Raw genomic sequence first — 17,260 nt, forward strand, 5'->3', positions numbered from 1 at the left:
TGTGACAGTCTAAATGGCAGCCCAACAAGTCCACAGCCAGGACTAAGCCTCATGTTCCTCTTTTTTTTCCTTCCTATTTTTTTTGGTTTACATTTTGACCTACCTGCATTCAAATTTGTATTTGAAAAAAAAATACAAACCTACAAAAGTTATAAGAATAGTACAATTCCACAAATATTTTTATACCCTACACTATATTCACCAATTCTTAACATATTGACATTTTTTCATTCCTCAGTGTTTCCTTTTAGTGGAGCCATTGGTGAGTTGCAGACATCTGATAGTTTAACCATGAACACGTTTACTTCTTATTGCTAGAGTGCCATTGCATCCGGGTTCTTACAATGCCAAAACATATGTATTTATGAAAGTATTAACTCATACTGTTATCTCTGATTTGTATACAGCACTACAGGTTCTTTCTTTCCTTCTTCCACTCTGTATCTTTCTTCTCCCACAGTAATTTTCAAGAGCATCAATATATTGATTCACTTCCTTAGTCCTAAAGCATAGACACAATAGTATTGGAATAGACTTGAATATACCAACATCTTTGCAAAAATAAACTAAATTCAGTTCAAGACTTCATTACAGTTCCTTTTGTCCTTAGACTATATCCCATTGAAGTTGTGCAATTTGATTTCCATGCACATAAGTTGTTTGGATAAATTCCTTTTCATCCTCTTCTGTTTAGCTATATTATCAATTTAATACGTTAAGTTCATTTGTTTATGTTTCAATTAAGTTTTAGTAATTTTCCATCTTTGTTGATTTAATTTTATCTCTTGAGTATTTAAAATATTAATATGGTCCAAAATCCAAAGCTATATTTCAAAAATATCCTCAAAGCGGCCTCATTCTCTTATTTATCCCTTCCATGTATTCTTTTTTCTTTTTCTTTTTTTTTTTTTTTTCTGGCAGTACTGGGGCTTGAACTCAGGGCCTACACCTTGAGCCACTCTTCCAGCCCTTTTCCGTGAAGGGTTTTTTCGAGATAGGGTCTCATGAACTATTTGCCTGGGCTGTCTTCAAACTGTGATCCTCCTTATCTCTGGCTCCCGAGTAGCTAGGATTACAGGTATGAGCCACCGGTGCCTGGCCCTTCCACCTATTCTTATCTACATCCTGTAGGTAAACAGAATCATTAACTTCTGTTTGCTTCTTCCTGTATTTCTTTTGGCAACAGTAAACAGATGTTTTCTCTCTCTCTCTCTCTCTCTTCTTTGTTGTGCAGAATATAACATCCTATAGATATTCTTTTATAGCTTACTTTTTTTTGCTCACTATGCCATGGAAATCACTCCATATTGGTAAACAGAGATCTTCCTCATCCCGTTTTCCAATGACCTAATACTCCCTGTTTAATGGCTTACAGTTTATTCAATGTCTCCTATATAGGGTCATGTCAATGATGTCCACTATTTTGTTATTACAAATAATGCTGAACTGAATAATCTTAGGCACAGTTTTTCTTATTGTTAGAAATGTAACTTCAGGGCTAGGACTAGGGCTTCTGGATCAAAATGGAGTTTTGTTAGCTTTGGTCAAATTATCTTCCATATGAATTGTACCATTTTATACTCCTGCCATCAAAATTTGAGAATGCCTTTTCTCCATTGCTTCATCAACAAAATGTTATCAAGCTTGAATTATTTTTACAAATATAAAGATTGACAAATGTCACTTCTCTGTATGTAAAGTTTGTCATCTTTCTTTCAATTTGTATGTTTTGTATTTTCTTCCCCACTCCTAACCTGCCCCTTTGTTCCCCTTCCTCTGTGTGTGTGTGTATGCATGTACCTGTAGCTTAATTTCAGAATTCACAAATCCTGTAGTTGAATTAGAGCTTAGGAATCTTTATTTTAAAGATGAAACACAAATCTGTAAAACATACACAGTGACAAAGACAAAATCAGAACTCAGATGACCCATTTCTAACTTGCCTTTCTATTAAACTATTAACTTGTCCTCAATGTTTTTTGTTTTTTTAGTATTTTTTTTGCCTAGGTCTTGTCCTTGCCACATATAAGGCATTTAAGAAATGTTTTTTAACTGTATGGCAGCATTAATTAAATTTGGAGCCAAGTGAAGCAAAGCACTTTAAAAACATTTACAACCAGACTTTGTATGTCAAGCTCTAAGCACCTTCACTCAAGTTGTTAACTCAGAAAACGTGTATGGTGATACTTAGGCTTCACATAATTGCTGTTTTAGAAATTCAATAAATGGAGAGTTTTTGAAATAATCACAAGGGAATTAAAATGACTTTGTACGTCCAGAATGTTCAAAACTAAATTTGCCTATTATTAATTACACTTATTGCTTCTTAAGCATGTGTTAACATATGTATTTCTCAAAAGATATGCCTCTATCAAGCTTCACCTGTTTGCTTTCATTGTGTGTCTCAGGCAGGCAATCAATGTAAACTTTTCTAAAAGTTTAGGTGGTTTTCTTGTCCAAGTTTGTTTTATGTTCAGCCATGCAAATGTCTGAGTTGTGTGATTCTTTTTTTTTCCCCCTTAGGCTGTAGTAGAAGCCAAGAAGTTAATCCTGGGAGGACTTGAGAAACCAGGGAAAAAAGAAGACACTGTGATGTACCTGCTGGCTCTGAAGAACGCCCTGCTTCCAGAAGGCATCCCACTCCTTCTGAAGTATGCAGAGGCAGGAGAGGGGCCCATTAGCCACCTTGCTACCACCACCCTCCAGAGATATGATGTCTCTTTCATAACCAATGAGGTAAAAATCAAGAATATTTGCAATTATTAATAGAAGGGATGAACCACATCTGAACATGAGTCAAATGCGAACTTCTCTAAAGTCTTGTTTACTTATGTTTTCCAAATGTTCACTCTCTTCTGCTTAGAAATGACTCTTAAATTGTACTTAAAGCTATTCTAAAGCAGCCTCACATTTTGAATCTATAATGACCTATATCTTGAAGCATAAATATTGAAACACATTCTTTTATTTTTAAGAAACAACCTTTTCAAAAATACATTTACTCTTATGAGTTTTAAAGTGCTGTTAAATTTTTCAACACTGAAGTATCCTGGAAAGCATGCTCTCATAACTACATTTTCAGGAAGTCATCTAAATTAGGATTTTGTTAGGGCAGAGAACATTCACAAACCTCCTCACATTCATTCAGAAATGAATGATATTTCTAACCTGCAGGTGTTCAACACTGAAAATGGTATTTCTGGTTTGCAGGTAGGCACCCTCCTGCCAATTTTTTATCCAGGTGGCTGGCTGCAAAGCATGCTGGTTAAGGGCATAGGCATTTCAGAAAGAGAGATGTAGTCACAAATTCTGGGTTTATTCTTTTATAGTTGTTTGGTTTGGGGTGAGTTATTTAATATCTGCATACCTGAGGGCAAGGCCAAGATTTGGGGGAGGTAGGAAAAGGTAGAATTGAAAAAAATATATAAATGCCTACTATAGAAACCCACACTTTACATCTTCTTAGGCAGTGCTAGTTACCAATAAAATTATTTGTTGACACAGAAAGCAATTATTATGGCAGATTTTCTCTGATTCTAGTATTTTCTTTAGAAAAAAAGATCACAATATATCTTGTAGTTAATAATGATGTGTCAAATAGATTTGTTGAATATAAAAGATGTGCTGTTTTTGTCTTAGTCTGTTTTCTGTTACTATAGCAAAATACCTGAGCCTGGGTACTTTATAAAGAAAAGAAGTTCTTAACTCACAGTTCTGGAGGTCCAAGAACATGACACCAATATCTTCTTAGTTCTGGTGAGAGCCTTAAGGCACACAGCATCACAAAAGCAGGAGTGTGTTCAAGAATTGTTAGTGATGTATGTGGAATAAAGATTCAGGGAAGGTTGCATGCTATCTGGCAGCCTTTCATCCTTGAAGAAACTATTCCAGTCCTAGGAATTTCTTCTTTCCTGAGGGTGAGGCTTCCATAACCTAGTTATCTTCCACTAGGACCCACGTCAACACCACCACACTAGGGAGCAAGCTTCCAACACACAGACCTTTGAGGGACACACTCCAACTTTCTGCAGTCTACAGCAACTGTGCTGCAGAATGTCGACAGGAGGAGGGGTGTGTGTGTGTGTGTGTGTGTGCAGGGGTTAAAGGGTATATTAAAACTCTACTTTTTACTCAATTTTGCTATGAACCAAAAACTGCTCTAAAAACTAAGGTATATTAATTTTTTAAAAGGAGAAGAAAATATTCTGAGATACTTCATTATAAGGAAATATCAGTTTATATAGCCACCTCTCCCCAAGTCCCTATTACCACAGCAGTGCTTTTAAAATTCTCTATTAGGTAATAGCAAGCTATGTTGCAAAAATAAATGAACTTCAAATATCTGTATTTAGGGCTGGTGGAGTAGCTCAGGTGATAGAGCTACTATCACCTAGCAAGTATGGCAAGCATGAGGCCCTGAGTTCAAGCCTCAGTACCGCCAAAAAAAAAAGTGACCCCCAAATATCTGTATTTATCAAAAGTTTATTTTTCATGCTCTGTTGAATATGGGTGAGGAAATACATGGCCATAATTCATCACAGTCAGGGAGGCAGCTCTTCACCTCAGCCTAAAGTGATCCACATTTGATTCTGCTCATGGTCCATTAGCTGAAACTAGTCAAGTAGTTCCAACTTAACTGCAAAGGAACCATGGAAGTGTAGTAACACAGGCTTGTCTTTATAAACCCTATTTCTGCTATAATATCAATTCTAAAGATCTAGGCATGCACTAAGTTTGAACATCTCATGAACAGGTGAAGAAGACCTTGAACAGGATCTACCACCAGAATCGTAAAATTCATGAGAAGACAGTGCGCACCACTGCAGCTGCTGTCATTTTAAAGAACAATCCATCCTACATGGAGGTCAAAAACATTCTGCTCTCGATTGGGGAGCTTCCCAAGGAAATGAATAAATACATGCTCTCCACCATTCAAGACATTCTACGTTTTGAAATGCCTGCAAGGTATATGATACATTGCACATCTCTATTTATTCAGGCTTATTTGTATATGGATGTGGTACACATTTGGCTAATTGTTGTGGTATGGTTACTATGCTGGGTTATGATACAAAGCCAAAGAGCCAGATTTCCCTGAAGAGGGATGCTGAGTGAGGCAGCAAATATAACAGCTTCATTTTGTCTGTCTATGATTAGGAGCTCTGGGTATGACTATTATGCTGGGTATCCCGTTTAGTCTGGTAAATATATATTGTCAAATGTTAGTAACGTTTTAAAATCTAATTGCATTTTCAACAGAACTATTTTTATAAGTAGCTCAACAAAATGATGCAAATTCTCACCAAGTGGTCTTTTCATCTTAACTTTCCAAATGTTAGGAATCTTTGAAGGCTCATTTATCACAGCTCCAATGAGTGTGCCATTTAAGTTTAAAACTTTAGGGACGGCCCACATTTTAAGACAATTCAACCTCTGAAGGGTGCTGTCAACAGACTTTGTTCTCAGTTACTCTTTCTGAACTCACTTCTTTTCAGTTCCCAAATCTCTTTCCACTGAAATCAAGTCTTCAGGGTGGCTCTTCCAAAGTTCCTCCTCACTGGACTCAGAGGGCCAAAGAAAGAATTTCCCTTTTTCCTGAGGTACATGCAGAATGCTGCCCACAGGAAAGATCAGATGTGAGGATTTCCCACAGAAAAGGAAAACAGATATGGGGAGGTTGAAAAAGAAAGAAAGAAAATGAAAAAACAGGAAAAAAAAAGAACTAAAAAAACCCTAGGAACAAGAAACAGAAGGAGTGATTAGAACAAAGAGAACAGGACAGAGAAGAGGGGAAGAGAGCAGGTGAGAGGGGGAGAGAGACAGGAAGGAAGCCAGGTCAAGCCGCAGCCATGAATTTCTAGATGTAGGAATTGGATTCTTCTATTTCTTTGTTGCTTATGTGAGACTCCTTGGAGGCCCCAGATGTATTTTCTGCCTTTGGCTTGGAGGCTAGGGATTTGGGGACAGTAAAGAGGAGGCAATAGGCAGAAGGCTGCCTAGGAAATGAAAGGAAGCCATCACCAACATTACGGGTCAGATTGTCAGAACGAACACTCTACGGTTGGAAGGGACATCAAAGGCCACTTTGCTCAGTATCTCTTTTCAGTGTAGGTGTCTTGACTCCTCACAGGTGGTCTCCAAACTTCACTTGCCCCTTTCTGATGGTTAGGTAGTTCACTGCCTCTGAGGAAACCTGTGCCATTGTTCAGAGACCTTGCTGCTATTTCTTCATGTAATCCGAAATCCTGTCATTGGACTTTGCTTGATCTCTGGAGCAAAGAAAAACATGTCAAGTCATTCATATACATGAATGTTCTCTAAATATTTGAGGACATCTGTCCTGATCCACCTTTAGGCTAAAACCTTTTCTTCTCTAGGCTAAAATCTTACAACCTAGAGGTTTTGAAGGATGGGAAGTATAAAGTTGCCATTTCCTCCTCTCAAAAATTGTCTACCTCAGACCTAGGTATAGTTTACTTATTTTGATTGTTTGCTATATTTTTGAAATTTTGTTCTTACTGCTATGATTAGTATTACATGATGAGAAATGGAAAGATCTCAACACTACATAGACAAAACAGAGACATGGAGTAAGGATTGAAACTTACTTTAGAGGAGACAATTGCTTCTTTATGAATTTTATAGAGCTGTTTCTGTAATTGAAACTACATGGATGTAGAAGAAATTCTGGAAATTTATTGTTATGTATCATTAGCTAATGATAATATCAGAGGGTTTAGAAAAAATGTTTAAAAAAATCATGCCACCGGAGTTGGTAGTAAGGGAGGGGGTGGGGGCAGAGGGGAGAAATGACCCAAGCCTTGTATGCACATATGAATAATAAAATAAAATAAAATAAAAATCATGCCACCTCCTCAATTGAGTATGCTTTCCTTAAGCACATAATAGCATTTAATAGTAGAATTTAGATGGTTCAAGAAACATGTGTTTTCTGCTCCTGAGGTATGTCCACCAGTCAGCTGAAGCCATCTCATACCTGGGCATCCTTGCCTTGCTATCATTTAGATACCAAACTAAATTTCAAATAACTGAGGAATGAAGGGGAAAGCCCCAATCTTGACACTGGCATTCAGCTGGCACCTCCTTCAGTCTTAGCGTGGCAGGAGGAAAATATAGCTCCTCATTTTTCCACTGAGGATTTGGTTTCTTTCCTAATTTGATTTGGGAAACAGCCATTACAATGCACATGCAGCCTTTTCTTTTTATATGTTGCAGCAAAATGGTCCGTCGAGTTCTCAAGGAAATGGTCACTCACAATTATGACCGTTTCTCCAAGAGTGGATCCTCTTCTGCCTATACTGGCTACATAGAACGTATGTAACCCAAAACGGGGTTCTCCCTCCCTGCTCCTCCCAACTTGGCATTGTTAGAATTGTCATTAAGTCATGTGCTTGTTTTGTCATTAGGTAGCCCCCATTCATCATCCACGTACAGTCTTGATATTCTTTACTCTGGCTCTGGCATCCTCAGGAGAAGTAACCTGAACATCTTTCAGTACATTGGGAAGGCTAGTCTTCATGGTAGCCAGGTAACTCATTTTCCATGGATTTTGCTTAGCACAGTGTGTAAGAAATTGGTCTAAGGTAAAGTAAAAATTACTGATAGTAGCATTATAGAATATGTACATCCATGGTGGCTTCTGTCATACATTGCATTCATCTGCAAGAGGCTGCATGGCTTATAGTCTAAGAGAAAGTTTCAAATAAGGGATTGAAGCCTGAAGAATTTGATTTGCTTAACTTGCCAAACATCCTCCTGTATTTTTTTAAAGGTATACGAATTCACAAAATTGAAATTTTGCCAATACTTCTCACTTAAATAATAATATTTTAAAGTAATATTAAAGTAAAATAATATTTTACTTTTATTCACAGATATTTTCCTTATGTCTTCTTCCTAAGTAGTTCATTCTTTACTATCTTTGCCTTTTCAAGTTTCTCTACAAAGAGATTCTTTCCTCATTAAAGTAACTTCATAATTGAATATGGTTGTCTAAAGAACTCACCTATATTTCTCCAGTACTACAGGAGAGGAAAGAATAAAGTGTGGGTATTTGAAAACCAATGATTTCTGTTAGTTTTATCTAAAATTAGATGATGAGCTATACAAATTTTCTTATAAAATATACCTTCATTTTAGATTTTTTAGCTATCAAATTATAACCTTCTAATAAAAGTCATTTAAGTTTTAAAAATGACCCACTATACAGAAATGAGCTCCCATCAATATGAAATTTCCACAGCCTTTGATAGTAGCATAGTCAGAATACCATGCCCTGTGCGGAGGCATCACCATCTGTTTTCTGCTGCACACTCTGAAGTACCAAATGCCTAGTGGTGAAGGGGTTGGGAACACAGGACAGCAAATATGTAAAATTCCCATGTGTGGTAGAAGTCAGCATAAGCTTTCTCACAGTGCTCATGTCTGGTTTGCTTTCTGGAGGGGGAGGAAAGGTTGACATGGAAAGGTGTGAGTCTGGCTCAGAGAAGTCTATGCCCTCTTGTAGCAGTGACCTTTGGACAACTGTCTATACCTCTCCAACTCCTTTCAAAGGCTCTCCAACATGACTGATCCATTACCTGTGACAGCCTTGGGGAAGCTAAGAGTCTCTAGCATGACATCATGAAATGAAAAGCTCCTGATCTTTGTAGTCAGACAGCAGGGTTTGCATCCTGCCCCTGCCATGGATTAGCTGAGTGCACTTGAACCTTTTGTCTCCTCACCTACAAAATGGGTAAAATCATCCATATCTCAAAGGACGGTTGGGAAGACTACATGGAAGACACTATTCACCTCATAGTCAGGCATCGAGGTTTTGTTTTCTTTTTACTTTTGATTTTATTTTTGCCTAGATGACAGATCCAGTTGAGATTTCAAACCCTAGAATAGTTCTAGTTGTAGCTCAGAAGCCACACCATCACTTACAGAACAGACTAGGAGCTTGTGTCATGAAGGCTGTGTTCATTTCCCCTAGGTGGTCCTGGAAGCCCAAGGTCTGGAGGCCTTAATTGCAGCCACTCCTGATGAGGGAGAGGAGAACCTTGACTCCTATGCTGGCATGTCACCCATCCTCTTTGATGTTCAGCTCAGACCTGTCACTTTTTTCAACGGATATAGTGATTTGATGTCCAAAATGCTGTCAGCATCTAGCGACCCTGTCAGTGTGGTAAAAGGACTTATTCTGCTAATAGACCATTCTCAGGTAATTTACTCAGTTTGCAAGTATCAATTGAGTCTCTAAAATTGCCAGGCATAGTTTAAATGGTCTCTGTGCCTGGAGTATACGTGATAATGTTCTCCCATATTAGAGCCCACCTTCTAAGAATTTGGTCCCAGTGATATTGTCATCCTTTCTCCTTTGCTGTGGGTAAGTAGCACTTTCTTTTGCATTTACTATCTGCTTAAGGGATCTTTCTACTTTGAAGCAAATAGAAAATGAGGCAAACAGATGCTAATTAGCAGAAACAAGAAATTGTGGAGCATGCCCAGAACACACCGAGCAGAAAAGGCATTGCCTCCTTACTTGATTTTCCTGGGCTTAGCTGATACTGATCCTGGAAAGCAGGAGCTGAACCATATGGTATCATAAGTTACTGGTGACACTTGTAATGACAGTGGTGATGAAGATCCATATAGTGGAGACTCTGTCCCAAATTCTCATGTTTGTAAAATCTTAGCTTTGTTTATTATTAGAGAATAGTAGTATTTTCACCCACTTGAACCTTTTTCTTCAGAATGTTTTTCAGTTTTCCTTGACCCTAAATCTGAAACTAGTATACCAAAGTCTGACAATACTATCTTCAATGGAAAAGGGTTCAAGTGACCAAGAAACTATGGAATGGGGTGCTCTGCCTGATTGGATTTTTCTGAGAAACTGAAGAGGGTTAATCTGAACAATCTTTGAGTTTTGAATGTTTGATGCTTAAAATAGTTTCTTAAGGACCTGATCATTTCCTGTTTCAGGAAGTATAATATTAAAAATGAAATATTTGCTAAATAAGGTTCATATGGAGAATCATAATGTACTCTAATACTTATTATATTGGACATATATAAGGAGAATGAATTTAAAATTTGCAGACTGTAGAACTTAATGGGGGAGTTCATTTTTGTGGTGTAGTAATTTCCTAAGTAATAGCCTAGGTTTGGATTTTGCCTCTATTACTTCCTTGCTGTGCATTCTTGGAAAGTCACTTAACTTTAAGCCATGGCTTCCTACGGATAAAGTGGAACAATTGGAACAGATGATCCAAAGATTTTATAGCTTTGTTTTCTTTATCAGATAATATGAGGATTCTGAGTTGTGAGGTTTTGGTTATGAAGTCATAAGTTTGGACAGCTGGAGAGCCCTTAGTAATCAGATTTATTACAACTCTTCTGATATTTAGCTCCAGCATCAATAGCTGGAACTAAATATTCTTACTTCTCTATATTTGTTATTCCCCATATCTATTCAGGACAGTCATATATAACAAAACAAAAAACAACTTAGAGTAGCTTAACCAAATAGTTTGATTTTTATCATGTTATAAATACTTAGAAGTAGATAGTCCAGGCTTAACATAGAAACCCTAAGATATCATCAAGATTCATGCTCTTTTCCATCAGTTCAGCCATCCTTCCTTGTGGCTTTTAACCTCATGCTGTCATCTTATGATTACCAGATGGTCATTCCAATTGTTAGACGATCAGCTCATTTTCAAGAACTCATTTGATGCAGGGTGTGGTGGTGCACTTCTACAATTCTAGCACTAGTGAGGCTGAGGCAGCCTGGGCTACACAATGAGATCCTATCCCCCCCAAAAAAAACAAAAACAAAATAAAACAACACAAAAACAACTCTTTTGGGAAGCCCTGTCTAGAATGATATTAACCAAAAGCCTGTCATATGGTTGTTGATAACCACAAAAGAAGCTGGTGAATATGTTTTTGCCGTGGGTGTAGGCATGCTCTGAACACAATTGTGTTTCTATTCCTCTAAATGAAGAGGAGGACCAGCAGCGGTGCCTCCGATGTCCTTAGTCCTCAAGTCATGCATGGAAAACACTTCTCAACCTGTTTCAGAAGTTTACATATTAATCTACCACACTTTTAATGAAAGAAACTTCTAAATGCAGCATAAGAATGTGGAGGAAGTGGTACACATTTTGACACAGAACAACAATTCAACTTACATGTATGTGTTCAGTTACCCCTTGGTAATGCCCGATTGTTTGGATCAGGGCTCAAAACTTGATGCAAACATAAGTAGCAATTTATATCTGGTTGGCAAACTTGTTTTGTAAAGGGTAGAAAGTGAACATCTTAGGCTTTGACGGCCAAATAGTCTATTGCAACTACCCAACTCTTTCATTTTAATATGAAAACAGCCATCGGCAATATATTAACAAATGAGTAGAGCCATGTTCCAATAAAATTCTATTTACAAGAACAGCCAGTGGGGCAGACTTGCCTGCAGGCCATCATTTGCCAATCTCTGATTTAGATTTTCTTGTATTCGTTAAGCTATAGTACCCCAGGCAAGGTATAGTCTATGAAAAAGATTGTTCCCTAGCTATTAAGTATAACCAGTGTCTGTGTGTCAGGCTAGAGTGTTTGGCAGATCGAGGTTTTTATACAAATAAGTTGTCTGAGGTCCCCTGGCTCTGCAGGGCTCTCCGATAATGCTATCCGAGCTTTAGAGGCACATACCACTCTAGGTCAAGTGCTGACATTGAAGGAAATGTTGGCGGTGGGTGGCCTGTCACAGCCACTGGGGCAGATGGAATTACTCAGTGTTCTTTCTCTTCTCTCTCTCTCTCTCATACACCCACACACACCACCACAACCAAAAAAAAAATAATAATAATTGGATTACTCATCAGAGAAGGATATCTGGTAAGATCCAGAAGGGATCCTCTTAAGCCAGTAAAATGGGGTGAGTTGTCAAAAATGTCAGTGTGTGATCTTTAAGAAACAAGAAAAAAGGGATCACATCAACTTCAAATGCAAAGTTCTAGTATCTTGTTTATCTAGTTCATGGGCAAAAATTTAAATAAATGTGTACTCAGGGCTACTCCGGGACATGATCCTATCTTCCTCTATCTTTTTTGTAATATTCTTTTGCACACTAGGAGACAAAGGAGAGTTGTGAGTGTGTGACAGCCACAAACATTGGTAGGAAAAGCTTTATATTAGAGACAGTCTGTATATTTATTCTGGCTCCATATGTAGCCTCTGAGCCTGATTTTTCCTTTCAATTTAGTAATATAATGCCAACCATGGATGATTAGTATGGGTATTAAATGAGTTACCGAATATAGAACTTCAGGCACAAAATCAGTGCCCCTAAACTGTTAGTTCCACTTACTTTTTACCCCTGAAAAATTAGAATCACTGCATTTGTGGTTTAGTTCCTTTCATAAAGAGAAAAGTGGTTTGTTCTATGGCAGCCAGTGGTCTGTCCTTATAAAGAACATCCAATAATATTCCCTTGTGATTGCACATAAGAGTTCTTCCCCTGGTCCTTCTGCATGAAAATAAAAAAAAGAGGAATCTTCCTAGAGATCCAAGGCACTCCTTAAAACCACATTGCAATAAAGTCAGTCTGTTCTCACTGAATGCTCCTTTTCACAGCCTGGATATATTTTTCATCCACCTAATGTATGGCTAGTGGGAAAGTCAAGGTCCACATCAAAGGCCCCTATGGGGCTGGATGGATTAACAAAAATATGATTGGCAAATTGGGAAGAGAGGAGGAAATGTAAAGGAAGGACTGCTTCTGAGACAGGGCACATGATAGGTTTTTTTTTTGGCATCTGTCATGATTACAATGCATGTGCAGACATCCTAAATCTTGTCCTGTAATTCACAGGCAAAACTTGGGCACAAGTGTTGTGGCTTTCTCAGGATAAATTGTGTTCCTTCACACTAGTTACAATGTATTACACAGCCCCTGTGTCCTATGGCTGCCACACTTTCTGTTATAGACTAGATACAGCTTAAGTATCTATCCTTAGGCATGTCTCCCAATGTTTCCTGAGCATGGCAGTGAGCACAGGATGCTTGCATCCAGGAGAGTCCTTCAGAATGAAACAATTTTTGTGTCGTGACCATACATTTCCTGCTACCATTTTTTTTTTTTTTTTTGGAATTGAGAAAGATCAACATGTTCCTTTCTAGAAAGTGAAATAATGGCATTTTAGCTGGCAAAAGCGTGACTTGCTTGAACTAAGTGGGCAGTTATATAAAGAAGTTAGTTAGACTGCTGGTTGCCGGGAACTTAAGATCTTTGGAGGAAGATCAAAATTAAGGATTCTGAACATTTCCCCCAGAATTATTATAAGTTTCAACACTGTCCTCAGGCAGTGTTTCTAATCTAGTGAAAAAATTTTCAGCCAACATTACCCCACCTAACGTACATGAAAAAGTAAGACTTGAAGTCCAAATGCAGGTGAACAACACAAAACGATGGATTCCAGGCAACCATAAAATGAGTTCATAGTTGGGATGGACTATGCTTGTAAGTGATTACTGTGTCTCTGAAAAGTGTTGTTAGGTTCATGTTGGACTTGACCGTTTTTTCAGTGTCGTTTTAAATGTTAAACAGCAGGGAGTGAAGGCTTAGCTGAATTGCCTTCCTTCCCTAAGGTTGGTGTAGGCAGCTCATAGAACTTGAATACTGAGCTGGGAATTCTTTTCCTGCTTCTTATTTGCCAGAAGAATGTAGTTGCCTGCATTTGATACAACATATAACTTGAGAAGGGCTAAAGGACCCCAAGGATCACAGCTGGATTTCTCATGGAAGTGCCTCCATTTTCCTGAGCCCAGCGGTTCCCAAATTTTGGTGTGTCAGAATCACTTGACTTTCTAACTCGGTTGGTGTGGACCACCTGAGAATCTGCATGTTGAACACATTCTGAGGTGGTGCTGATGCTGGTCCTAAGGGCCTCGCACTGAGAATGATTAAAGAAAAACATCCTTATTGGTACTTCCTGGCCCTGGTAGTTTAACTGACTAATTTAGCAACTCAGCAGAATATGCTTTTGGTGATCAAGATTAGGACAACATGTTTCCAGGCCTACAAAAAGACTCCTACGCTTGGGGTGTAACTCAGTTGCTGAGCACTTGCCTAGCATGCATGGGGCCTAGGTTTGACCCCAGTGCCAAAATAAATAAACAGAAAACATTTCCGAGAACAATTCCTCCATAAACACAAGTCAAATATCATTGTCTGCAACAGGAAGTCAAATATGCGTCCGCAAAGCGGGTGAACTAACTTTGACTTATTTCTATGTTTGTTTGTTTGTTTGTTTTTGGTTCTAGGAGTTTCAATTACAATCTGGACTGAAGGCCAACATGGAGGTCCAAGGTGGTTTAGCTATTGATATTTCAGGTGCAATGGAGTTTAGTTTGTGGTATCGTGAGTCTAAAACTCGAGTGAAAAATAGGTAAGCGTGTATTTGTAAGCATGTATTTAATACTCTTTGGAAAGAATGTCAGGGATATTTTTGTGAATTGCTTAACCTTCAAATTTGTCAGAATCTATGCTTCCGATTTATAATTGTTCAATCATAGTGTTGGAACTGATCCTGGGAAGTCCTTGTCCATAGCTTCTTCAAAGAAGCAGGTCAGTGCACAACACAATTCCACTGAAAATCTTCACAGACAAGGTCCACCATAGATAAGGGGCTCATCTTCTCTTGCTATTTCTCTTTAATATTGACAATGCTCTCAGGAAGTTTTACTCTAAGCAAGAGCTTAGCCCTCTTGGGATTTAAAACCTCTCCTTGTTTGCTGTCTTCAGTGGATTATAATAAAAAGACAATCCCTTCTATACAGAATCTATTTGGGAGGCAGGATGTTTGAGACAGGGTCTCACCATGTAGTCCTGGCTGGCCTGAAACTCTCCATCTTCCTGTCTCAGCCTCCCAAGTGCTGAGATTATAGGCATGAGTCACCCTGCCCAATTTATTCAGAATTTTGATATTAGCAATCAAGTTTTCCACCAACATCCCTTTCTCTCAGTTTCCTTGTTTTTTCTAACCAATCTGTAAGATCCAATGAAAATGTTTTACTTTGAACATCAACAATGTCTCTGAACCAGTGATAACCTAAATAATTATTCTTGTGTTTGCTATCAAACCAAAGAAAATAAAGTAGAAATGTAATTTACTTTTACCTTTTTTGAATATTTAAAAATATGGTAGGGCAGAGTGAGAGTGGGATAAAAGCGATAAAGTTAAAATTTTTGTTCATTTTCATCTATGGATAAGGCAACTGAGAAAACCCAAAAGGTGGCACATTTAATATGAAGGGTGACACATAGTATTACTAAAAGAAACCAAAGAATGAAAAATAGAATTGGTCATCAGAGAGTCCATCAGTATAATCTGAGGCTTTCCACTGAGTCAGTCATTTTTCTTCTCTCTTCAAAGTAAGTTTTTTAGATAGAAATTTCTTCAAATTAAACTGCATTGAATTCTTTGCAAAGAGAAATGAACAACACCAGCACCAAAAAGGACACAATATCCCTAAGAATATACCAGCATCATATTATAACTAACCTATCTTACATCTTTCATCTGCTGATTCCTTCGTCCATTTAGAAAAGAAAAAAAACCTCATATGCCTTTGCTGAGTTTAAGACAGTAGAAGGTCCTGTAAGGGAGTCAAAAATTAAAACAAACTCTGACCTACTTTTACATTGACGACAACAGAAGCAGAGGTGCAGGGATTTTAAATCAAACAGCAAAAAACAGTACCTCAAAGAAAAAAGTGTGACTGTTTGACAGTGATTTAATTATGGGAGTAATATCCTGCAGTTTGGTTTAAAGTACACAATTACTTAGAATAATCCTGAAGGTCCCTCCTCCTGAAATTTCTTATCCTCTTCATTGTCATATAATGCATACCTCCTGCCAGTCCAATCTCTGTATCTAATTTTCTAAACGATCATTTCTGAACCCACCCTATCTGTCCCTCATGGGGCATCCACTATACATGCCTCATTCCGGAAATGATTCTTTGTAACACAGTGTTCTTTCAAATATCTTGGCAACCATAGACATTGCCCCGAGAGACCCTTTGGAGAAAGTGGTTAGATGGCATTGAAATAGCTACCTCTAACCCAACAGAGATGGTTAACAAGAAAATTATTATATATACCAGTTGTCTTCTTGGTGAGTTTATATTTCCTTTTTGAGAGAAATCAGTTATTTCTGATCTCCTGAGGGGCCAGTTTCCAGGCACATTTCAATCTTGGTCCTCAGTGTACTCATACCAAACAATGTCACATTTGATGGACATTAAGTCTCTAAAACTGGAGAGAGTGGAGGCCTAGGGGAAGAGCAAACCTCCCATGGTAATCTCTGACACCAAACAGGCCCTAATTCTAACAGTACTCTAAGTATATTTAGGTCACTACTCAATTTCTAGGTGTTTTCTTCCAGTTTTCAATGTCGTGAGTTCAGATTCTATGGAATTTTGTTAGTCCAACTCAGTTACATGTGATGTGAACATGTACATTTTTCTCAATTTTTAGGGTGGCTATAGTAATAACTGGTGACCTCACAGTGGACTCCTCTTTTGTCAAAGCCGGCTTTGAAACCAGGGCAGAATCAGAGGCAGGCCTGGAGTTCATCTCCACAGTGCAGTTTTCTCAATACCCGTTCTTAGTCTGCATGCAGATGGATAAGTCGGAAGCCCCATTCAGGTAGGATGCGTGTTTGCGGATATATCGGAACGGTTCACCAGACACTTGTATTCAGCTTTCAGCATTCAGTTTCAGAATTAAAAGAAAGAAATAGGAGCTAGGTACAAGATTAGTTTTCTTTAAAGGACTAAAAGAACAATTGGTAAAAGTAAGAAAACTCAGGCCCTAGAATACCAAGAAATTCTATCAAATCATATTTAATCCAGAAATCACTTCTCAAGGAAACAAAGGTATTTAATTGACCATTATTGCCATATAGTTTCAACAAAAATACCAGATGCACATTTACCTTCACAATTGTCTCCTAGACAGAAAGTTCAAAACAAAATACCTGGTGATCCATTTACCATGTTTTAAGGGACCAAATTCTTAGATATTGCATGCAATAGCAACTTGACTTTGTTTAGGTTTGCACTCAAGGTTGAGAGTTTGGGATTTTTAAAAAATGTGTTAGTAGAATGCTTAGTGCTTTAAAAGCCAAATATATAAGTGTCTATGTAACTTCACGACCTTTCTTCTACTCTAGAGCCTAACTCTCATTAACGC

The 17,260-nt window shown here is 38.0% G+C and overlaps 1 protein-coding gene across 1 annotated transcript in view; it reads left to right on the plus strand.

The window, feature by feature from the left end:
• The window catches only part of Mttp (microsomal triglyceride transfer protein), a 49,798-nt gene that overhangs the window by 30,342 nt on the left and 2,196 nt on the right, over positions 1-17,260 (plus strand). Inside the window, exons 11-17 of the mRNA XM_020181010.2 lie at positions 2,524-2,736; positions 4,754-4,965; positions 7,237-7,334; positions 7,428-7,549; positions 8,996-9,223; positions 14,326-14,450; positions 16,544-16,714. Coding sequence (XP_020036599.2) covers positions 2,524-2,736; positions 4,754-4,965; positions 7,237-7,334; positions 7,428-7,549; positions 8,996-9,223; positions 14,326-14,450; positions 16,544-16,714 — 1,169 coding nt within the window. The remainder of the gene's footprint in view (positions 1-2,523; positions 2,737-4,753; positions 4,966-7,236; positions 7,335-7,427; positions 7,550-8,995; positions 9,224-14,325; positions 14,451-16,543; positions 16,715-17,260) is intronic.

The sequence above is a fragment of the Castor canadensis genome, chromosome 9 (genome assembly GCF_047511655.1).
Source record: "Castor canadensis chromosome 9, mCasCan1.hap1v2, whole genome shotgun sequence".
Classification (NCBI taxonomy): domain Eukaryota; kingdom Metazoa; phylum Chordata; class Mammalia; order Rodentia; family Castoridae; genus Castor; species Castor canadensis.